General features: G+C 42.5%; 1 protein-coding gene across 1 annotated transcript in view; it reads left to right on the top strand.

Annotated features, from left to right (window-relative positions):
• LOC144685061 (mucin-5B-like) overlaps nucleotides 1–24,711 on the top strand; it is a 287,277-nt gene that overhangs the window by 7,332 nt on the left and 255,234 nt on the right. Inside the window, exons 4-14 of the mRNA XM_078549595.1 lie at nucleotides 3,442–3,556; nucleotides 5,686–5,773; nucleotides 5,865–5,974; nucleotides 11,272–11,491; nucleotides 11,599–11,724; nucleotides 17,754–17,871; nucleotides 17,993–18,131; nucleotides 18,812–18,922; nucleotides 19,050–19,119; nucleotides 22,940–23,077; nucleotides 23,190–23,354. Coding sequence (XP_078405721.1) covers nucleotides 3,442–3,556; nucleotides 5,686–5,773; nucleotides 5,865–5,974; nucleotides 11,272–11,491; nucleotides 11,599–11,724; nucleotides 17,754–17,871; nucleotides 17,993–18,131; nucleotides 18,812–18,922; nucleotides 19,050–19,119; nucleotides 22,940–23,077; nucleotides 23,190–23,354 — 1,400 coding nt within the window. The remainder of the gene's footprint in view (nucleotides 1–3,441; nucleotides 3,557–5,685; nucleotides 5,774–5,864; nucleotides 5,975–11,271; nucleotides 11,492–11,598; nucleotides 11,725–17,753; nucleotides 17,872–17,992; nucleotides 18,132–18,811; nucleotides 18,923–19,049; nucleotides 19,120–22,939; nucleotides 23,078–23,189; nucleotides 23,355–24,711) is intronic.

A 24,711-nucleotide genomic window follows, 5' to 3' on the forward strand; every position in this document is an offset into this window, starting at 1 on the left:
TGACAGCATCTGTGGAGAGAGAAACAGAGTTAACTTTTCGAGTCCCTATGACTCTTCTTCAGAGAAGGAAGTGAACTGGACACGCAATTAGTGAAGTGAAATGGTGGGCGACCATGCAAAACTAAGGTACTGTGCACTTTCTGACACAGGGTACTCGGGGGCCCAACCGTTTTAACATTAAAAAAAGTCTTTCCTTCGACCCGCAGTGGACCGGACTAACTTGCACCAGAGGTTTAAGGTTCACTGAAATAGCCACTAAAATTGCAGTGCCCATCTCCTAAAGGAGCTTCATGGGCTATTAATTAGGAGTGAATGAGTTCCCATACACCAGCCCCCCACACCCGCCATCACTTTGAAAATTGAAGACCACCCCTGAGTCGGGATCCAGAGACAACCTCTAGAGACCGCAATTTTTTAATTGCATCCACACCGGGACCTGACACTGCAGACCTTTCAGAGCTCATCTGTGGGATGCTACAGGACAAAAATGGCATGGAGCATATCAAATATACAGCAGTCTTTTTCTCCACATGAGCCACTGTCTAATCCTATCGTCCTGCTCATCCCCCCATTCCTTAATGTTTCTCTTTTGCAAACATCAAATAATAAATTAATTTCTGAATTCTGCATCAACAATATTCTTACCATTCTTGTGTAATGAACTTTTCTTGATCCTATCCTCTAATTCCTTTTTTGATTACCTTAAATGTATGTTCTCCTCTTAACATCTCGCTGATCAATAGAATCGTGAATCATAACCATTCATAACCTTGGGCGTCTCAATCAGGTCACCCGTTAACCATCTTATTACCAGCAAAAAAAGCTCAAACTCCTCAAGTCTCACTTTCTAACGATAGCTCTTCATTACTGGAACCATGCTAGTGAATCTGTGCTTGCATATTTACCATCACTTTTTTGAGGTTCTGATAAACGTGCCAGTTACTTCAACTTAATCCAGGGTAAAGTTCCTCAAGTTAAATGTAATCTCCTTGTTTCTTTAATATTGAGCTCCAACCAAAAACACAAGTGAAGTTATGCAGCCCGCACCCCCACCCCGGCGACGTAGTGGTGGCAGATGGGATGTGGTAGGTGAGGGTGTGTAAAATTGGGCACCATGCCTGCAGCGCTACGTCCGTCACCTGCCTCCCTGCCCCTGGCAGGTATTTTATGCATGAAATAGGGCAGTGTCAGGCACCCATTCACAGTGGGCCAATTTATGTCCTTACAGAGGTCAATTAATGGTCTCTCACGGACTTTCCACTCCTTTGTTAGACACTGTATGCATTACAGGGCAGACAATTTACTGTGGTTAACAATGTCATTCACAACTTGATAAAAAAACGGAAACAAATGTTTGTCATTGTATTAGCTCCAGATTATAGCGTGACATTTCACAAGGCGGAGCTGCTCTTACTTTAGATATAACTGAAAGATTTAGGAACTGAAGGAGCAATAGCAAAACTTGGTTTTGATGCCAAACCGGATAGGTAAACACATGGCAATAGTTCAATTGAGAAATGTGAGGCAATACATTTTGGAACTAGAACTAGACAAAAGCTGAACACTTTAGTTGCCTAGAATTTAAATAAGTAAAAAAAAAGAGGAGTTTTGTTATGCAGAAGCTGGTTCCCGAAGGAAACAGCACAGGTAAAGGGGGCTTAAAGAGGGAAATGGAATCGGTGTGCTGAATTTTACACTGTGGGCTGGGTCCCCATCCCCTAATGTGAAGTTCAGGGCGAGCCCACCTACACTTAGCTGGCTCACTCCACAGCTGTTTAATGGTCATCGAGCCTTTAACTGACTTGAGGCGAACTTCCACCTCTATCCAAGAGGAAGTCCTGTCTCAGAGAGCTGTCAGCCAATCAAATGGCCAGCAGCTTTCCTGTCTCAGCAGCCCCACTGGGAGTGGTGGCCACTAGTGGTACTGCAACAGTCCACAAGGAAGGCATTCAGCACTGGAGCCCGGACTGTGAGATGACTCCAGCGTCTTGCCGGGGTGTCCTGGTGGATGGGCGAGTGGGGTAGGGAGGGGGTGCCTCCTAGTTGGGCACCCTTGTGCACATTGAACATCCTCTCTACCCCCCCCAACCCCTGCCCCCCACCATGTTCCTCTCCCTTGACCTGTCACTCCCTGGTCTCCACCTCCTTGCTCCCCCTCACTGGGACCTGTCAGTAAACAAAGAGGAAAATTTTCAAGTTGATATAGATAAAGAAAAGATCCTCTACCACTGATGCACAGTAGCAGCAGTGTGTCATCTACAAGATGCACTGCAGCAACTTAAAGATGTTTTGACAACATCGTTCAAATTCTCAATCTCTACCACCTAAAAGAACAAGGGCAGCAGATGCACGGGATGCGGGCTTCACTGGCTGTGCCAGCATTTATTGCCCATCCCTAGTTGCCCTTGAGAAGGTGATGGTGAGCTGCCTTCTTGAACTGCTGCAGTCCATGTGGTGTAGGTACACCCACAGTGCTGTTAGGGAGGGAGTTCCAGGATTTTGACCCAGCAATAGCGAAGGAATGGTGATATATTTCCAAGTCAGGAAGGTGAGTGGCTTGGAGGGGGGTAGTGTTCCCATGTGTATGCTGCCCTTGTCCTTCTAGATGGTAGCAGGCAAGGGTTTGGAAGGTGCTGTCTAAGAAGCCTCGGTGAATTCCTGCAGTGCATCTCGTAGTTGGTACACACTGCTGCTATTGTGTGTCAGTGGTGGACGGAGTGAATTTTAGTGAATGGGGTGCCAATCAAACAGGTTGCTTTGTCCTGGATGGTGTCAAGCTTCTTGGGTGTCATGGGAGTTGCACGCATCCAGGCAAGTGGGGAGTATTCCATCACACCCCTGAGTTATGCCTTGTGGATGGTGGCAGACTTTGGGGAGTCAGGAGGTGAATAAATTGTCACAGGATTCCCAGCCTCTGACCTGCTCTTGTAGCCATAGTATTTATATGGCTAGTCCAGTTCAGTTTCTGGTTGCCCTCCAAGTCACTCACCATCCTGACTTGGAAATATATCATCATTTCGTCACTGTCGCTGTGTCAAAATCCTGGAACACCATCCCTAACCATATGGATTACAGCAGTTCAAGAAGGTGGCTCACCACTATCTTCTCAAGGGCAATTAGGGATGGGAAATAAATGCTGGCCTAGTCAGCAACACTGAACATGAACAATTTTTTAAAAAAGCACTGGAAGAGAAGTGCAGTAAGAGTTTGCAAATGATGGGATAATGGTTGGGAAGGATAGAACATGAATGACAGTTTTGGAAAGATTGGAATTTGTAATGGAGTAGGGTGAAGCTAAGAGTATTGAACAGAGTTGCAAATGGAAATAGGAAAGAAACAATCTGTTTTGTAAATACTCGCATCATTATGCAGCTACGAAATAATTGAATTGAAAAAAAATATGCTGAAAATTGGTCTAACTGCTTGCTTCTTTTATCCTAGGGTGACACTACCTCACAGTCATTCTGGGATCATGATTGAGAAAGTCAGCAATTACACCCGTCTCACTGCAAAGGTTGGCCTGAGTCTCATGTGGAATGGATATGATGCCCTCATGGTATGTGAATGGTAACATTAGCAGCTACTTGGTCAGACACAGTAATAGCGTACTAAACACCCTTCATTACTATATTGTATCAAAGTTATTGACTTGTTTAAAAACCCTTTTCACATGTATATGATTGATGTTGTGTTTCCTTTTTTGCCCTTCCATTGTGTTATTTTCTTCTTCATTGGCTCTTTTCTTAGCATCGTTTTCCTTCCCTTATCTAAGAGAGTAGGGAGGTAAAGCAGGAGCTGCTTGACTCTTCCGCCAATTTTCCTTTGATCCTTTTTCTATAACAAACCGATCAAACCTCTTCCCAAATACCGAGTGCAACGAGTATATGGATTTCTTTGTGATTAAGATTCAAGCAACCACTTCCACTATATCCATGCCTTCCCCTTGTACATAGCCTGCTGCAGGCTTCCACCCGCTATTGCTCTGAACCCCCACCACAAAGCATCTTCTCTCCCACCACTATTGATGGAGGGCCACCTCCATCTCTTTAAATCTTTTAGCCGTTCAGACTCAGACCATCCAACAGTCTTCCTGCCTCTCCAGGCTAGTTTACGGTTAGTAAATTCCTACCTTCAGCACCGTCCTTCTCTTCAAAATTGTCATTATCACAGTCCAATTGGTATAAAAACTTTTCCACCCTCATTAATTAGCACTCTAATTCCAAAGTCCCTTTCCCCCCAGAACAACAAATGTTTCATCACTTCCCAACCCTGTACCCATCTTTCCCCTAAATGCTGAGTTGAATCCCTTCCAGTCTAGTTCCTGACTACCAAACTGCACTGTAACCTATCTGTAACGTAACTGTATCCTAGCCAAAGTCATGCACAACATCCTCTGTGACTGTGACCAGGCTGCATTCACATTCTACTCTCTTGACTTCTCTGAAGGTTTGACATGGCCAATAATACCATCCTCTTCTAATGCTTCCCCTCTTGTTGTCTAGCTCTGTGGAATGTTCCTTGCATTGCACTGTGGTCATATTATGGTTACTGTTTGGAAAATGGTCTCTTAGTATCAGATTATTCATTCTGGCTCATTACGAGGTTGGACGATTGACACTTTTATTGGGCTGCAGTAAAAATTAGTTTTTTTATAAGAAAGTGCAAAGTTATCAATGAGTTAGTGTTTATAAAGCCTATTTTACATGTTCTAGTGTCACTATAGGGTTCATTGGTTCTATATCATATGTAGTGGGTGAATGGGCATAGGAGTGCCATAGCTTGGCATGGGGCAATGAGGGGCCATAGGGAATGGTTGAGAGGCATGAGGTGACATGAGATGGCATGGATGGAGAAAGGGGGGAGTGTGAGGTTTTTTTAAATTATTCTTTCATGGGGTGCTGACATCACTGGCTGGGCCAGCATTTATTGCCCAATCCTAGTTGCCCTTGAGAAGGTGGTGTTGAGCCGTCTTTTTGAATCGCTGCAGCCCATGTGGTGTAGGTACACCCACAGTGCTGTTAGGAAGGGAGTTCCAGGATTTGGACCCAGCGACAGTAAAGGAACGGTAGATGAGGGAGTGTGAGGGCTGGAAGGTGTTCTGTTTTTATTTTAACTGGTTCAAAGTCCCACAGCACAGAGGCTCCTTTGAAACTGCATGCCTCCGCACCCGACAGGCCCTTTGGCTGCCTTCAAACTTTTTTCCAGGTCAGCTGGCCCGACTGCAACACCACCCCCCATCTCCCCCCTCAACATAATGAAAATCCTGTCCCTGCGGGCACTTGCTCCTGAGGCTGGCAGGCTGGGCATTTTCCCAATTCTCACTACCTGCCTCGAGGATGAAAATCCAGCCTAAACTGTTAGCTGGAGTGTTGAGGTCGAAAAGGCTGCAAGCGTCAAATTAGTGTTACATACTGTCTGATATCATCATCTGCCTACTCTGCATACTTCCTCCACACGCTTCTGATGCTGGCACTATCCACCTACTCATAACAGCATCGGGTATGGCCTGTACCAGAAGTGTGGAGGCCATTTTGGATACAAAATGGTACCTGGAGCTGAATTTTGCAGCCTCAGTTTCTTTAAAATGTTCTCATTGACAGCAAAATGTGTATATTTTCATGATTTACTTGAATAATATAGCCTGGAATATTGTAATTGATTGAGTTTCTCTTTCTTTTGCATTAGCTTGAACTAGGCCAGCAGTTTGTCAATACAACATGTGGGCTGTGTGGTGATTTCAATGGCATACGTGATAACGAATATTTTTCAAATGGTAGGTGTAATGGGCACTAGCTGCCACATTTGATTGCATTGGTTTGATATTAGATGCACGCTGTTTAGTTATTGCCTGTTATTGGTCATAGGGTATCACCTGACTCCTATCCAGTATGGAAACTTACAGAAGCTGAATGGTCCCAAGGAGCATTGCAAAGATGTACCTTCACCTGATAATGTCGAAAATTGTTCAAAATTTGTAAGTGAATGCCTCTCATTACATTCATCTCCTTCTGGCTTGAATCTGCTTTAGCTCTCAGAATTTTTTTAACATTAGTTTCTAATGTATCTGCTGATTTTCACAGGTAGTTATGCATTTTTAAAGGTTGTGAACTTCTGTAGTACAGTGAATGAGTAAACTATTCTGACATGAAATGTGCTCATAGCACAGAAACAAGCCATCTGCAGTCTGCATTTACGTTCCACACAAACCTCCTCCCACCCACTTCATCTAACCAGATTGGCATAATCAATACTTTTCTCCCTCATGTATTGGCCTATCTTCCCCTTGAAAGCCTCTATGCTTTTTAAAAATTTGTTCATGGGATGTGGGTGTCGCCAGCAAGGCCAGCATTTACTGCCCATCCCAAATTGCTCTTGGGAGCAGTTAAGAGTCAACCACATTGCTGTATGTCTGGAGTCACATGTAGGCCAGACCAGGTAAGGACAGCAGATTTCCTTCCCCAAAGGACATTAGTGAACCAGATGGGTTTTTATGACAATTGATAATAGCTTTGTGGTCACTATTGCTGAGACTAGCTTTTAATTCCAGATTATTTTAATTGAATTTAAATTCCATCAGCCTGCAATGGTGGGATTCAAACCCATGTCCCCAGAACATGAGTCTGGACCTCTGGATTGCTAATTCAGTGACATTACCACTATGCCATCATCTCCCTGCTCAACTATGCATTCTGGAAACATTCTATATTCTAAACACTTTCTGGGTGAAGACAATTCTCCTGAATTCCCATTTGGTGCATTAATGGCCATCTTAGTCTCCCCAGTAAATGGAAACAACTCCTCCATGTCTACCCTAGTACACTCTTTCTTAATCTATAAACCTCTATAAGATAACATCTCCACCTCTTTTCTCAAAGAAGGAGCCCCACCCTATACAGTCTTCCTTACCTTTCTAGTAAGATCCTTGAAAATCTTTCTTGCACTCTCTTCAGTGCCTCTAAATGTTTTTATGATGTAGAGACCAGAACTGTGCTCATTTCTATAAGTGCTATAAATTAGGGGTCGCCCTTTTAGGACAAAGATTAGGAGAATTTATTTCTCTCAGAGGGTTGTACGACTTTGGAATTCTCTGCCTCAGAAGATGATGAAGGCGGGGTCATTGTATATTTTTAAGGCAGAGTTAGATAGATTCTTGTTAGGCAAGGGAATAAAAGGTTATCGGGGGTAGATGGGAATGTAGAACTCAACACAAACAGATCGCCCATGATCTTATTAAATGGCAGAACAAGCTTGAGGGACCGAATGGCCTACTTCTACTCCTATTTCGTGTGTTTGTATGATCGTATCACCCGAGTGAACCTTCTCTAAATTACTTCTAACGTATTTATACCCTTCCTTAAATAAGGAGGTCAAATAGTATTTTAGATGTGGCCTCACCAAGGCTCTGTATAACTGTAGCAAAACATCACTGCTTCTCTATTCCATCCCTCTTGCAATAAATGACAACATTCCATTTCCTAATCTCTTGCCATACCTGCAAACTAACATTTTGAGATTCATGTGCCAGGACATCCAGATCCCCCTGTACCTCAGAGGTCTGCAATCTCTCTCCATTTAAATAGTATACTGCTTTTCTATTCTTCCTGCCAAATTGGACAAGTTCACATTTCCCCACATTATACTCCATTTGCCAAATTTTTGCCCACTCACTCAACTTATCTATGCCCCTTATGCCTTCTTCACAACTTACTTTCCCACCTACCTTGTGTGATCAGTAAAGTTCGGTCCCATCATCTAAGACATTGATATAAATTATAAATAGTTGAGGCCCCAGCACTGATCCCTGTGGCATTCTACTCGTCACATCTTGTTAATCTGAAAAAATCCATTTATTCCTACTCTCTGCTTCCTGTTAGCTAGCTAATCCTCTATCCATGATAATATGTTACCCCCTACACCATGAGCTCTTATTTAGCATAATAACCTTTGATGCGGTGCCTTGTCAAATGTCTTTTGGAAATCTAAGTTCAGCATATCCACATGTTCCCCTTTATCCGCGTTGCTTGTTACTTCCTCAAGAAACTCCAATAAATTAAATTTCACAAAACCACATAGACTCTGCGATTACATTGAGATTTTCAAAGTGCCCCATGATAACCTCCTTATTAATAGATTCCAGCAATTTCCCTATGACAGATGTTAAGTTAACTGGCCCGGAGATTCCTGCTTTCTGTCTCCCTCCTTTCTTGAATAGAGGAGTCACATTCACTATTGTCCAAACTGATGGGACCTTTCCAGATTTTAGGGGTTTTTGGAAAATTAAAACCAATGCATCTATACCTCAGCACCTACTTCTTTTAAGACTCTAGGTTGCAGGCCATCAGGTCCAAGGGACTTATCAGCTTTTAATTCTAATAATTTTCTTAGTACCAGTTCCCTGGTGATTGTCATTGTTTTAAGTTCTGCCCTCCCTTTCACCTCCTGATTTACGCCCCTTTAGTTCTGTCTTTTTACTTTTTAGTAACCTCTAGCCTTATTTGCTGGTGCACTCTGAGGTTTGTACCCTCTGTCCCTTCCTGCCATGTCACGATCATCATTTCCCTTATTCATAGCTCGCTCTTTTGCCTTGTCTTCTCCGTTTAATTTATCACACCTTCCCAAACTTGATCCCTTGCCCCTACTATATAGTTTAAAGTCCTTTTTACCGCCCTAGTTATACGACTCGCCAGAACACTTACTCCAGTACCATTCAGGTGAAGACCACCCCAACGGTACAGTTCCCACTTTCCTCAGTACTGGTGCCAGTGCCCCATGAATCAAAACCCACTCTTCCCACACCAATCTTTGAGTCACGCATTTAACTGTCTAATCTGATTTACCAGCAAAATTTTCTTGTGGCTCAGGTAGTAATCCAGAGATTATTACCTTTCAGGCTCTGCTTTTTAATTTAACCCCTAGCTGGTCATACTCCCTCAGCAGAACCTCTTTCCTCGTTCTACCAGTCATTGGTACCTATGTGGACCGCAACTACTGGATCCTACCTCTCCCACAGCAAGTTCCTCTCCAGCCCAGATGAGTAGATTTCTCGAAACCTGGCACTCGGCAGGGAACACAGTCATCTGGACTTACACTCTTGGCTGCAGGGAACAGTGTCTATGCCCCCTGACTATACGGTCCCCTACTACGATTACATCCCATTAGCTCCCCCTGCTTGAATAGTTTCCTGTACCATGTCAGTTTTCTCATCCACACTGCAGCCACTACTTTCATCCATACAAGATGCAAAAGCTTCAAACCTGCTGGACAATTGCAAAGGCTGAGGCTCCTTCACTTCTATCTTCTGGGTCTCCATACCTGCTTATTCCCCTCCTGTCTCTGAACACTGACCAAATCAGAAGAGCCTATCCTAACGGGTGTGGCTGCCTCCTGCTACAAAGTGTCCAAGTAACTTTCCCCTTCCCTGATGCATCATGGTGTCTGCAGCTCAGCCTCCAGCTCAATAACTCTGAGCCAAAGCTCCTCGAGCCCTAGACACTTACTGCAGACGTGTTTGCCCTGGATCACCCTAGTGTCCAGGATTATCCACATTCTGCAGTTGCAGCGCATCACCTGCCCTGCCATCTTTATTATGTCTTACTTAATTTATTCTTAATTAATTCACAATTAACAAACATCGCTACTCTCAATAACCTTTACTACTGCTAGTAAACCTTACTACAACTAATAAAATCTTACAATTGCTAATAAATTATATGAGCTTTGAAGATAAACAAGCAAAATATTCACCAACCAATCACCTATCTGTTTTCCTGTGATGTCATATTTTGGTGTCTCAGAATATGGCTGCCCCACTCTGGAGCCACAGATTGGACTGGATTGGATAGCTCTTCTATGTGCTGCCTCTGGGTCCTCTTTTCTCCCACTCTCCTGAGTGGTGGTTACTGCCTCCTTGTTCTCCTTTCTCCCACTCTTCTACGTGGTGGCTACTGCCTCCTGGTCCCCCTTTCGCTCATTCTTCTCAAGGGATAAGATATGGAACAGATAAGGTTCTGGCAAATATTTACAGAATTTTCAGAAATATGCAATAAAGTGTATTATTTTTGATATCGAAAAGAAGTATTAAAAGATGAATCTTGGGATTATAGGTCGGATCAGTCTGCATTAATGGAGTGCAGAGACTGTGCGCAGAATTTAGCCCTTGGTGGGCGTGCGGGCTCTGCCCCCAAATCACCGACGGGAAAATTCAGGCCTGTAAGTCAAATGGATTTAGAGGCAGGATGTTGTGCAACTCAAACCAATTAGAAGATCAATAGTGTAACAAGAGAAATTTGGTAATTGGTGCTGGGACCACTGTTGTTGACAACATTAAAGAGTTTCACTTGGGAACTAATTATGCAATCTCCAAATTTAGAGAGAATACCAAAATTTGGCAGCTGGGGGGTGTGGGGGGGGTCTGCGGGATATTGTTAACATCAAGAAAGAAAGTAATTTTGGTAAACTTGCAGAATATTCTTGTAATTGACTCTTGATTTTCAATGTAAATACGTTTGAGGCGATGCATTTTGGCAGGAAGAATAAAGAGGACACAGGATAATTTGTGTCAAAATGGGAGGAGGAGCAAAGGGATCAAGGGGCACTCATTCACAAATCACTAACAGTAGCAACACATGTTAATAAGATCTTTTTTAAAAATACAAACTAAACACTGGTATTCATTCCTGGATGGATAAAATTGAAAAGCAAGGAAGTTGTGTTAAATTTGTATCGTATATTGTATTTGGTCCTTACCCAAAGAGTTGTTACAATGTGGAACTCACTATCACATGGAGTAGCTGATGCAATAGCATAGATGCAATTAATCGGAAGCTGAATATGCATATGAGGGAGATAGGAATCGAATGTTATGCTGATAATGTTAGATGAAGAGGGGTGGACGTGTTTGTGTGGATATTGAGCATGGACAGACCATAGACTATACACAGACTTGTTGGACTGAATGGCCTGTTTCTGTGCTGTAGATTCAATGGAACCCAATGTAAATAGCCATTTGCTAAAGTTATACTTTCTAATGTTCAGAATGGCTGGCGTTTAGAATGATAACAATACATTGGTACATGTGCTCCTCTGAGGTCATCATAGAGAGATCCTTGTACAGAGCCTGACTCAGTATAGCTGGGGGTACTTAATGCAGATGCTGGTGGCAAAGTTGCAAATGTCTCTTGCACTGCCAATCCATATCTTTCTAATGGAAAAAAGACTGATGTACAAGGAAGTGTACTTGTCCTTCACTAAATAACTTCCTTTTCTGCTCAGGAATACATGTGCGAAAGAGCGCTCACAGAGCCAGGTTTTTCCAACTGTCATGAAGTCTTAGATTTAGCTCCTTTTATCAAGAGCTGCATGCTGGACTTTTGCCTGTGCAAGGATTTAGAAAAGCCATCGTCCTGCATCTGTGATACCTTATCAGAATTTTCTAGACAGTGTGCCCACGTTGGAGGTAAACCCAGCAACTGGAGAAGGAAAGGATTGTGCGGTGGGTAACTTTTAAATTGATCACCCTCTAAACAAAGTCACACATATATTTATTTTCTTATGGAGAGGACAAAGGCATTAAATGTTGACACTGTGTATCTATTACAGAAGAGACATGCCAGCTTAATATGATCTACCAAGAGTGCGGTATTCCATGTGTAGATACTTGCTCAAATCCTGACCGGAGCCAGATTTGTGAAGACCACTGCATTGATGGCTGCTTCTGCGCTCCTAGTAAGATACAATATTTCAGAAATTAAATAATAACTGTATGTGTGTTTACTGTGAGTTTACCTTGTCTGTGAAGGTGGGGAGAATGTGTCACGTGCCTATACCCCCATTTGGTAAGAGATGAAGTGAAAGTTTATTTTAGCACATATATTACAATCTAAGGGGAAAAGACCAGTTAATTATCGGAACCCAAATACTCAACTTATCTTTTGCCTGATCTTGACTAGTATTTTCTGTTCTTATTTCAGATGTTCAGCATCTGCAATGTTTATCTTTGTACATTAAAGTTTACCTATGTTACTGTGTCCACTAATGTAGTGTGTGTTGGCCATTAAGACTTTACCCCCTGATTTTATCACTGAGACAGGAACTAAACTATGGTTACATTTTAATAAAGAAAACTGTTAAACTTCCGAAATTAACACTTTCTGATTTACCTCCACCGTAATAAAGGTAGGGTTAAGGTTAAAGATAATATCATTTTTTAATTGCAAGATGTGATACATCAGAAAAATTATAATACAGGAAATGGTGTATATGCCTTGTGCCTGAAAAAGGAATTGAAAAGCACGTGGTGAGGGGAGAGATGCTTCAGCATCTCATTGATGTTCAAGGCCCACGTGAAATAATATTCAAGCAGAACAGGCCTTGTGAATGGGCAAGCACTGCCTACCTGTGCCCGCCCACCTGAAACAGTCATAGAGTCACAGAGTTTTACAGCAAGGAAAGAGGCCCTTCAGCCCATTGTGTCTTAAGGCTACTTTACATTGCAAATCAAAATCAAATGCTGATTATAGCACCCTGAAGAAAAATCCAGGGGCAAATGGGAAGAGCTTGTGCCATCCTGGCTCCGCCTAGCTGGGCCGCATCTTGAGCATCCTAACAGTGACCTTTAAATGGAAGCTACTCAATAAACGGCCATCAATCTTTGTCAAAGTCATATTTCTGTAGAGCCAGATGGACAACTCCTCTTGGCTCCTCAAAATTATTGGGGCAGATTTGGTTCCCGCCCCCGCTCAACTTTGCCTCACCCAACCCTCCCCCCCTCACCAGCCCCTCCCCACCACAGGACCTGTCTGCACATCAGTTCAGCATTGCAGTCAGTTGGAATTCATTGGGTTTTGAACTACATCCGAATACCTGTTTAACACCTAGAATTCTCCACCTCCATTCAGAGCCAAACAAAACAATCGCCTGTCTGATCTCTCAGCCATTTTGGACACAGCTTGAGTTTCTTCTCGAGAATGTTGTATGAGTATTATAGAAGGTGTGTTATATTGCTTAAAAAGAGAAGGGACATTATATTAATTTCACTAGAGATGTTATATTACTGTTATAGAGGCATTGTTAGAATCATAAAATGGTTACAGCAACAAGGAGGCCATTTGGCCAATCAAGTCCGTGCTGACTCTCTAAAAGAGCAACTCAGCTGTTCCCACTCTCTCACCCTTTCCCTGTAGCCCTGCAATGTTTTCTCTTCAGGTGTTTACATAATTCCCTTTTAAAAGTCAAATTAAATCTGCCTCCACCACAATTTCACCACTTGCTGCGTAAAAAGATTTTTGTCATGTCACCATTAGTTCTTTTGCCAATCACTTTAAATCTGTGTTCTATGCTTCTCAGCCTTCCTATGAATGGGAACAGTTTCTCTCCATCTGCTCTGTCCAGACCTTTCATGATTTTGAACATCTCTATCACACTGCCTCACAACCTTATCTTCTCTAAGGAATAGAACCCCAACTTGTCCAATCTATCCACATAACTGAAGACCCTCATCTCTGAAACAATTCTCCTAAATCTTTTCTGCACCCTATCTAAAGCCTTCGCATCCTTGATAAAGTGCAGTGCCCAGAATTGGATACAATAGTCCAGTTGAAGCCAGGCCAGAGTTTGATAAAGGTTCACAATAGCTTGTTTGCTGTTGCAGTCTCTGCCTCTTTTTATAAAGCCCAGGATCCTGTATACCTTTTTAACCACTTTCTCAACCAGCCCTGCCAACAATTTGTGCATGTATTGCCCAGGTCTCTCCGTTCCTGCACCCCTTAAGAATTATACTCATTTTACATTGCCTCTCCTCATTCTTCCTATCAAAATGGGATACTTTACATTTCTCTGCATTAAATTTAATCTACCATGAATCCACACATTCCACCAGTTTCTTGAAGCCTATCTCTATCCTCCTCACAGTTCACAATATTTCCATGGCCAGAAATTCCTCCCCCCCATTGGCGGGGGGGCTGTGCGGGGCCGGGCACAAACCCGATCAGGTCCGTGCTGCCATTTTATGTGGGCGGGCCATCGTGACACGCACCCGGACACCTGGAAGCACTGAGCGTTCCCTGTGCGGACGGGTGGGGGGGGATTCCCTGAGTGGTTCCCTGCGCTTTTTCGGTCATGCGCGCGAAAGAGCACAGAGATCACCCTGAGGCACCAGCATACCTCAGGGAGATTTGTTTCAGTGTTAAACTTTTAAATAAAAGATTTTTAAACTTTTAAAACATGTCCCCTCATGTGACACTATCACATGAGCTGGGACATGTCAAAGAATAAATGTATAAATTTTTATTAGGTTTTAAAACAGTTCATGAAACCTCATCCCGCCCTTGGGTGAGGTTTCATGAAAAATGTGAAGGCCGCCTGAGCTTTTCACCTGCCCGCCAACCTTAAGGTTGGATGGGCAGCTCATTAAATTGAGCTAATTAGGTTTTAAATGGCCTTAATAGGCCTTTGACAGTTTGGCGGACGTGCAGCTGACTCAGCTGTGCGCCTGCCAAACTGGAAATCTAAATGACGTGCAGTGGCGTGGGGATGCACACCCGGCATCACTGCACGTCATTTTACATGATGGCGAGTGGGCTCCGCCCGCCGATCGTCGATGGGAAAACCCTGCCCCATGTTTTTCTCTCATCCGCAAATTTTGTAATTGTGCACCCAAGCCTAGGTCATTAATATAGATCAGGGAATTCAGTGGTCCTAGTACTGACCCCTGGGGAACCCCACTGTTAACCTTCCTCCAATCCAAAACACAATCGTTCATCACTACTCTCTGTTCCCTGTCACCCAGCCAATTTCATACACATGCTGCCACTGTTCCTTTTATTCTATGGGCTTCAATGTTACTGGAAAGCCTATAATGCAGCACTTAATCAAAACTTTTGCAAGTCTCTGTACACCACATCAGCTACATTACCCTCATTAACCCTTTCTGTTACATAAAAACATAAGAAAAATAGAAAATAAGAACAGGAGTAGGTCATTCAGCCCTTCGAGCCTGTTCTGTCATTCAATATGATCATAGCCGATCCTCTATCTCAACGCCATACTCCTGCGCTCTCCCCATACCCCTTGATGCCTTTAGAGTCTAGAAATCTATTTTCTTCTTAAATCTATTCAGTGACTTGGCTTCCACAGCCTTCTATGGTAGAGAATTCCACAGGTTCACCACCCTCTGAATGAAGAAGTTTCTCCTCATCTCAGTCCTAAATGGTCTACCCAGTATCCTGAGATTGTGACCCCTTGTTCTAGACACCCCCCCAGCCAGAGGAAACATCATCCCTGCATCCAGTCTATCCATCCCTGTCAGAATTTTATCCGTAACCTTATCAAAAACTCAATCGCTAATTAAACACAAGTTGCCTGTTACATTAACATTATAAAGGAGATAATATTGTGAAAAAAGGGGCAATTTCTATCAAAGGTTGTTGATGGACAATGCTACTTTTATGTCCTGGTGGCAAGTTGAAAATCTATCCCAGTATGTTATCTACTGGAAGGCGTATTATGTTAATGTTATCGTGAAAGGGAATGTTGTATACATGTTACAGGAGGAGGTCTTATACATCTGTTGCAGATGGTGGGAGCATACAATCAGGTTATGGTAGGTCATTCAGATTAGATAAAGTTTTTGTTACCCAGAGGCTAGAGAGAGTGCTGTTCCAAAGTATAGGGGGAACAAATTTGTTTGCATAGTGGCACTTCAACCGGCATTACACAGGCTGCGTTAATCCCCAGGGCAGACAGTGCTTCAGACTTTCTTGAATTATATCAATGAGGAAGGTGCTGTCTATCACTGGGGTATTGACATAAGGCTATGCATTTTCTCTCATATGTTTTATTACAGTTATTAATGAAGCTACAAAATAAGAATACAAGAAGTAATGATGCTATAAGACATTCTCAATAAAACATGCTTGACATTAACAAGATTCATAGTTGATCAAACTTGAATTGCCTTGCAATCAACTGAGAATTTCCGGTTCGCTCTGAGAAATGTTCTAACATCTGTACTTGCAGTCCAACTCGCAAATATTAATCACTTTGAGGGATTATTCCGTCATATTGTGTCATAATTCAGTGTCCTTCTTGCTCACACTCTCTCCTGCAACCTGAACCAGCCGGAATGCAAAAGGTGCAGACTGACTTTAAGTAGTGCTAGCCTGTCACAATTGTGCATTTCCTTCTCAAGCATACAGCCACTCAGCAAAGTTACACATTACACTCATTTAAATAAGCAAGCAACAAAGCCGGCAAAGGTCATTTTCTTATCATTGTAGAAAGGAGTACTATATTAGGTTATAAATAGATGCCATTTTAGTGTTATGGATAGGAACATTATATTAGTGTTATAGGATATTATATTTGCATCATAGAGAAGGATGAAAGTTTTTACACCCGAGTGGTAATGACCTGGAACTCGCTGGTCGGGTGGTGGAAGCAGAGATGGTAAATGATTTCAAAAGGAAATTGGATGGCCATTTGAGAGAAACAAACTTGCAGGGCTACAGGGATAGAGCGGGGCAATGGGACTGATTGGATTGTTCTACAGACCTGACATGGACTTGATGGGTCAAATGGCCTCCTTACATGTTGTAATGACTCCATGAATGTTACATAAATGTTTCAGAGGTACCATTATATTATGATGCATTCAGTAATCTTGTAGATACAATGGGCGGGACTTTCCAGCCCTGCCCATCACCGGGATCTCCTGATGCCACCAAAAATCAATGGACTTTTGGCTGGCCCATCGCCTCTCCCGCCCCCAGTGGCGGGTTCTGCCGTGGAGAGAGGCCAGAAAATCCCGGCTAATGTAACCAAGCAATCCCATAGTAGATCTTGCATTCCCTGCGATTAGGAGTATACTTCACTGCTGGGCCAAATACACTTACCCAGATAGTTTGTGTGTGGTGTAAATTAATCCGAGCAAGCTGAAATTAACATAATAGTAACACCTTAATATAAATTTACTTGGAATTCCTTCTAGCCAAATGGACGAAAATAGGAAAATGGAACATTTCTTCATGTTGTAGAGAGAGTGGGTGTAATCTAAACAACATTTGTGTTTTGGAGAGTTGAGTGACATAGAGGGGAGTAATATTAACATTGTGAGTTTAAGTATTCTGGAGGGTGATAATATTAAAGTTTTTTTTATTAATTTTATAAATAAAAGTTACTTTTATAAATAAAACTGGTGTTGTATTAGTTATAACATACTGTTGTTATGAGTTGCTACATTACTGCTATAGATGGAGTGTTTTATTAGTTATTTGGGTGTTATATTACTTTTATAGATTGAGAAAGTATGACATCAATTTTATCTAGAACTGCATGTGCCACACGAGTATCATAGAGCTGTGTGTGTTATATTTGTGTTATCAAGTAGATTTAACAATAGTGTTGTGGGGTTGCTACATTAATATTATGGAGGGGTATTATGTTAAAGATATTTGAATGTTTTATTGCTGTGGTGCTACAGAAGTCGATGTTATGTTAGTATTATAAAGTGCGTGTTATATTACTGTTACAGAAACAGGGATTTAGAGAGAGGTTTGTGCTATATTGAAGAATTAAAGGCATAAAAATAATTGTAGCAGAGGGAAGCCATGCTATTCGAGAGTGTTACAAAGTGGGATTACAACATGAAAGAATTTTAATGAGACAGCCTGGCCACAACACTTGCATTCTGAATAACTGAATCATAAACCAATTGAGGAAAATCTGTGTATATCTAACTTATACATTTTATATTGTAGATACTGTCCTTGATGACATTTCCAACTCTGGATGCATTCCAAAAGAACAGTGTCCCTGTACTCACAATAGGGTATCTTATGCACCTGGAGCGTCTTATTCCACCAAATGCAGTAAATGGTAATTAATTCGATTCTGATAAATTGTTTTCTTTTTAGATGGGGGTTATCATTTGTCATTTATTGTCTTTTAATCTTCATCTAAGAAAATAACTGATCTCAAACACTTTTTAATCTGGCAGCATTTGTAATGGAGGACAGTGGTCTTGTGATGATCTACCCTGCCCTGCAATCTGTTCCATTGAGGGAGGAGCTCACATTAATACATTTGATGAAAGCTATTACACATTCCACGGGAGGTGTCATTATGTGCTTACTAAGGTAAGGATCACTTGAGTTTCAGTAAACTGGGAATTCAAAGAACCAACAAGTTCAACTTGCTAATAATGTTGCTGTGTTTTTGGAAGAACAAAGATGTCAAGCGAGAGAGTTGGTCTTGGTCTGTTTCTATCATGCTTCTATCTTCAATGCAGTTTTGAAATTCTTCCAGGACATTTCAAACATTAAAGAATAATTTTAACTAAACACTGAAAATAGGAATCCCTTATGTATCAAATTCATTGCATACATTTATATAAATGGAACAAAAAAATTGGCTTGTGCTAAGAATACAGGAGTATACACAATCATTGAACATTAATACACAGTGGCACAGAATGAAAAATTTTATATTTAGCCTCTTGACTAAATCCCTTATCTCACCAGTTCCATGATACCCATCTTTGTGGGGTGCAAAGAGGGTGAGAGTCCTCCTTCTGCCCAGCGTATTAGTGAGAGCCTGTGAACTGTTCTCTAGCCCATCCTTCAAACTGCCTAGCGATTATGGCTCTGTAAAACTTGTGACCAGATGTCTGTGCATTGCATAAGAACAAGCTAAAAAGTAACTCCACATTTCTATGAGGAGCAGTTATTTAGGAGTGTCGTGCAAGTTAGGCTCTTTGGCTTCTTTTCCATTGGCAAGGTTGCTATTTGGTCCTTATTCTTCTAATTCTTTACTCTAGGACTGCAGACATAATTTTTTCACTGTCCTCGGAGAGCTGCAGCAATGTGGCATTACTGATTCAGAAACATGCTTAAAGTCAGTAACACTGACTATCGATGGACCTCAAAATGTAAGTCATTTTCAAATAGCTTTCTGATGGCTTAAATAATTTTGATATTATATATATATAAATAGAGACAGAGAGAGAGATCGACAGATGACTGTATTTAGTAAGTATGGGTGCTTTGTTTTTACAGGTCATCACTATTAACCCCAGTGGCAGTGTCTCCATCAATGGAATCTTTACACAGTTGCCCTTAACCACCGGTAAGTTCAATTGCTGTTTTCACGTCCGAGAATCGTTGACCTTTATTTGTAATAAACACATTTTCTCACTTCCTTTACCTTAAGAAAAATCTCAAGGCCGCAGATTCCTGATTGGAGACTGCATTACCGAAGGGGAAGTGCAATGGATCTTGTATTTCTGAAGGATTTCTGACAATGATCCTGCCTTACGACCCTGGGCCACCTAATTTCTATCATATCGAGCAGACTAGGAGTGCAGCTCCCAAACTCAACAGGGGAGGGAAGCAAACGTCAGGCAGAGGCAGAGCATTTAAAGGAATAACTTCACTCAAGGGCTAAAAGACCTGACTGGCATGGCTCAGAACAATCAAGGTGGTAGAGTTCAAGGTCAATGTCACAGGAAAGGACACATTTTTGTGGTCAGTGGCAGAGTGTACATTAAAGTGGCATGTCATAGATAGAATGGCCCAGAACGTCCAACCTCCGGACGGTCGTACCCCATAGGTAACCCCCAAGATGCACTGGCAGATCCTGCAAACACTGACTATGCGGGAATTGCCCAGGAAGTTTGGAATTCCAATGGGAATTCCCCTGTGTCTGGAACTCTCCGAAACTCTGAGTTAAAGTCAGAGGCGTTGGATGGTTCTGACTTACTCATCAGAATAAATACTGAGGGAAAGTTAGGATTACAACCAGTCCTAACTCCAGGGTAACCATACTACTGACCCCTTGACTCCCCACTGGACACCCTGACTAACACCCACTGACCACCCATCCCACCCAACTTCCCTCCCTAACCCCTCAACTACCTAGCCCCTAGCCCCAATACAACTCCACTCCCTCCCCCACAAGCGACCAATCCCCCGGGCCTGACTGCCCCTGAACCCCCGACTACCCACCCAATCACCCAAATACCCTCTGACCCATTGACTACCCCATGACTCCTCAACTATCCTTCCCAACTCAACTAACACCCCGACCACCTGACTGCACCCCCCCCCCACCCCGAACCCTGACTACCCCCCTGATCCCCAGATGACCCCACTGACCTGACTATCCCTCCGACCCCCCCTGACTTTCCCTGACCTTGCTGACCCACCCTACCCCTCATCCACTTACCTGGAGCTCCTGTGCAAGGTAAGTAAATAGGAGTGGGGTGGCAATCTGATGGTAATTGACACTGCTTGGAAGACTTGGCCCGATAAGATTGACATTTACAGTGATTGTGTGTGTGTGTTTGTGTGTAGAACAAATGAAGGGGACTATATATTAACATTGGTGGCAGGAAATATACTGAGATCTTTGTTCAGAGGTTTTCCAATGTCTGATCCACTCCTGTCCACGCTATTTTTATGGTGGGGTGGGGGCTGGAGCCTGAGCCACCACCTGTAGAAACATCCCCAAGGTCGAGATAGAGCCAAGAAGGCCAAGTCAAAAGGCCCACCTCTGTTCACTAGGACATCGGCCCAGTTCACTGGCTGAGTCTAAGGCCCCTTAACCTTCATCCCTCAACCCTCCACAGTCCCTCCAAAACCTCATGCTCCCTATATACTCCCTCACCACCCCCATGCTCACTCATCCAGTTCCCACAATGTACAGAATTTATAAACCCTATAATAACATCAGGGAGCTTTTAAGATGCTCATAAAACTGTCAAGATAAACAAACAATCATTCAAAAACTACTTCAATAAAACCATTATCCTCTTAGGATATCAATATAAATAAACACAGCTCCCTTGACAGCTGTGCCAACAACCCCTAATGGGCTGAATGCTGGGAGCTTATCCACCATTCATAATGAGATTCCATTGTACAACTGTGTCCACAAAACCAGAGTTGAATACATTAAATCCTTTGAAGCCATTCAAAGGGCTCAGCCATCTGTTTAAGTTTTGAAGCAGTCAAACAGATGTCTGAAATGAAATTCAATAAAAATATTGAAGCAAAGGTGACAATTGATTCAGTAAAATTTGAATTTAAATGTACAATGCAGAAGAATGCTTCATCCAGTGCATAATGTACTCTAATGCATTTCAAGACTGTTCCATTTTCACAATGCTGTCAATTTAATGGTCACTTACTTTTCAAAAACAAAGCCCTATCATCAATCACTGCATTAAAAATATATTTAATTTATCATACAGAATTCTGTTATGAATTTGTCAATGCCTTTTGAACTTACCTGTCAAAAGGTTCCCTACTCCAGACTAGGACTCCCCCATGGTTTACGACACCTCTGAGCTGGTGTGTCAGAAGCCAGCCTGACTCCATTGAAATTGTGGGAGTCTGAAATGCCCATCCTGCAATGGAGCTGGCAATGTCAGGACAGCTGCTTGCGGACTCACGGCCTGCACCCGTATCCCACATCCTTCAAAGTTTCCAATGATAGCAATGGGGGCAGAAGTCCTGGAATCGTGTCCAGCCCACCATTTTTGAAGTCCTCCCAAAGTGGATTGACAGTAAAATCCAGCCCCTAAGCACTTGATAAAGAATAGTCAGCATCAATTTCAAGAGGTAAGGTCATGCTTGACCAACCTAATTGAATTCTTTGAAGAAGTAACAAAGACTAGACATTAGTAATGCAGGGAATGTAATATACATGGAATTTCAAAGATTCTTGATAAGGTAGTAGATTCAACCAAAGTCAGAGCATGTGGAACCAGGGACAAGAAGCAGCATTAATAACAAACCTACTACAATGCAGAAAACAGAATGAAGGAATTAAATGTAGTTTCTCACCTTGTTTGAATATGGGGAGCAGTGGTCCATCGGGATCAGTGCTGGAACCACTGTTCTTCACGATTTACACAAATGATTTGAATTCAGGAAGTGGAGTTGCAGTATTAAAATCTGCAGCTGACTCCAAATTGAAGAATATTGATCCATATCTTTGGGTCTCTGGTTTGTTGGAGATTGGGCATATAACTGAGTTGCAGCCTCCCACGGAAGCTGCCTCTGATGCATTGGCTGACTCCTGACACAGCAGAGGACCTGTACAATGCCAGAAACTTGCCTCCCTCTGTCAAAATGGATGTTAATTGAGGCCGTAGCTGTCTTAATTGTGTGCCCACCTCCTATGGGTGGGCAGCTGACTCCCGATACAGCTAGCCCCAGAAAAGTTTGCCCGGAGTTGGGAGCGCATTGGAGAGCTGTTCTGATGCACTGCATTCTGAATTTCCATGCCTCCATGGGACTGGGAAAAATCTGGCTTAGGTCTTTGTGATTTTCTGAGTGGTTTATTTGGCTTTTGACTGAAGTAACTGAAGAAGACCAGTGGAAACACCATGGAATTTAAACCCTAATGTCTAAGTCCAGACATTTGAGATAATCTGAGGCATTGATGATTCCGTAATGTTCAGCATCATTCGCAGCTCCTTGGTACTAAAGCAGTCTGTGTCCCTATGCAGCAAGACCTGCACAACATTCAGCCTTGGGCTGATAAATGGCAATTAATGTCCATTCGGCACAAGTGCCAGGCAATGACCATCTCCAACAAGAGAGAATCTAACCATCTTCCCTTGACGTTCAATGGCATTACCATTGCTGAATCACTGTACAAAAGGAGTTTTAAAAAACCCACAGATAAATATACTTTAAAGGGCAAAATAAATCATTTTCATTATTCTTTTAGTGAGTTTTAAAGCAAATATGGAACAAAGCAAATAGTCATTTGGTAGTACAGAACTTGAGTTTTGCTGAAAAAAGAGACATTTTTGGTCTTGTCTCTTTTTTTAGCAATTTCAAAGTAATTAAATATTTACTTCTGACTGCAACTTTTTACTGGTTTGGTAAAACCCTTTGTACATGTTCTTAAATATCCAACTTTCCTGTTTTCACAGCCAATGTCACTATATTCAAGCCTTCAAATTTCCATGTCATCTTCCACACTACTTTTGGGCTGCAGCTCCTGGTACAGTTAGTGCCTTTAATGCAACTCTACATAACACTGGATTCTGCCTTCAAGAACCGGATGTGCGGTAAGTTACAATCTAGTTTGTACTTTTACTATCCAGCCCTTGTAATAGCCATAAATGCTTCATTACTCTCAGTGTTAATTACACACTGTACAACTTATTTGTGTTTATTTAGGTCTCTGTGGAAACTTCAACAATGTACTGAATGATGAATTTAAAATAGTCAATGGCCTTGTGGAAGGAACACCTGCTGCCTTTGCAAATACCTGGAAGACCAAAGCTAGATGCCCAGACAGAAAAGATATTCATGAAAATCCTTGCTCCCTCAGTGTTGAAAATGGTTAGTCCATAATTTACTGCTTTTCAGTGGTGAGCCACTTAATGGGGTTCAGATACATTTACAGGACACCTTAATAGAGTTATGTCAGATTTTGTAATGTAAAGCATGTTATTATACAATACATGAATAGTGCTATTAAATACCATACAATAGTTTTTATTTTTGCAAAGCCCCATACCCATAAATAGGCATAATGGAGGATTATGGAGGGCAAACATGGTCTGGATATCAAGGTCCACATGTGCACGATGTGTATTTCTACACATGTCTAGCATAGGAAACTTCTGCCAGTAATAGGTAGGAGCTTTACTATAATATAATAGAGCAAAAATGACAACATTTAGACATGAACATCATCTTAAAGGCTTAATGTAGAAGTAAAATACTTCTTAATAATGCCTATTTAACTGGGTTTTTTGAATGCGCTTTTGAATAAAAAGTTATTTAAAAACACGTCAACCATACATTTTCAGCCCCGTAGGTATCGGGCACCATGGTAGGTTGTGTGGGCCGGGGGGCAATGGTTTTATGCCATTGAATCCAGTTTGCCATTATCCACTCCACCCATCAATGGCGGGCAGTGTTTCTCACTGCCGCACATCAGGAATCTAACTTCAGCACATTTGCATCCAATTTTAAGCCCTACTCTCCGGAATCATCACCCACGTCAAATTTACCGCACACGTCGGTGTGACTTTAGAACAGTGTGCTTCACGACTGCCTTTAAAAGACTTAAACCTGGCAACCTGAGCTTCGAGGGGAACTCAGAGTTGAGTGCACACGACCTTGCGTAGCGCACATGAGAATCGCCCGTAGGACATCAAGGAAGAGGCGCTGTGCATTCACGGGGCACACAGGCAGGTCGCTTTTTCCTGGCTGGCTCTCAGTGCTGGGGCAAGAGCTTCAGTGTGGGTCAAGCTGGGGTTGGGGGTGGGGGGGTTGGGGGGCAGGGGGTTGCAAGGCAACACAGGCTGAAGGAAGTACACAAGCACATGCCAGGGCAGTGGGGATGCGAGGGAAGCGGCCATGCACTTGAAAAAGTTTGTTAAAAGTGAGCGTTCTTCCACAGCTGAGACCGTTCAGCAGCAGCTCCATTGACATGCTTGGAGTCGGGCCTCTGAAGATTTTCCATCCACTCAAGCAACACAAAAGCATGAAAGTGCCACCAAATGTTCTAGAACTTTTCACTCCTTGGGCACTGACTGCAAATTAATGTGTGTTTTAGGGTGCAGCAGAAGCTTGACACCGTCCAGGACAAAGCAGCCCACTTGATTGGCACCACATCCACAAACATTCACTCCCTCCACCACTGACGCACAGTAGCAGCAGCGTGTACCATCTACAAGATGCGCTGCAG

This window comes from Cetorhinus maximus, chromosome 9 (assembly GCF_964194155.1).
Source record: "Cetorhinus maximus chromosome 9, sCetMax3.hap1.1, whole genome shotgun sequence".
NCBI classification, from domain to species: domain Eukaryota; kingdom Metazoa; phylum Chordata; class Chondrichthyes; order Lamniformes; family Cetorhinidae; genus Cetorhinus; species Cetorhinus maximus.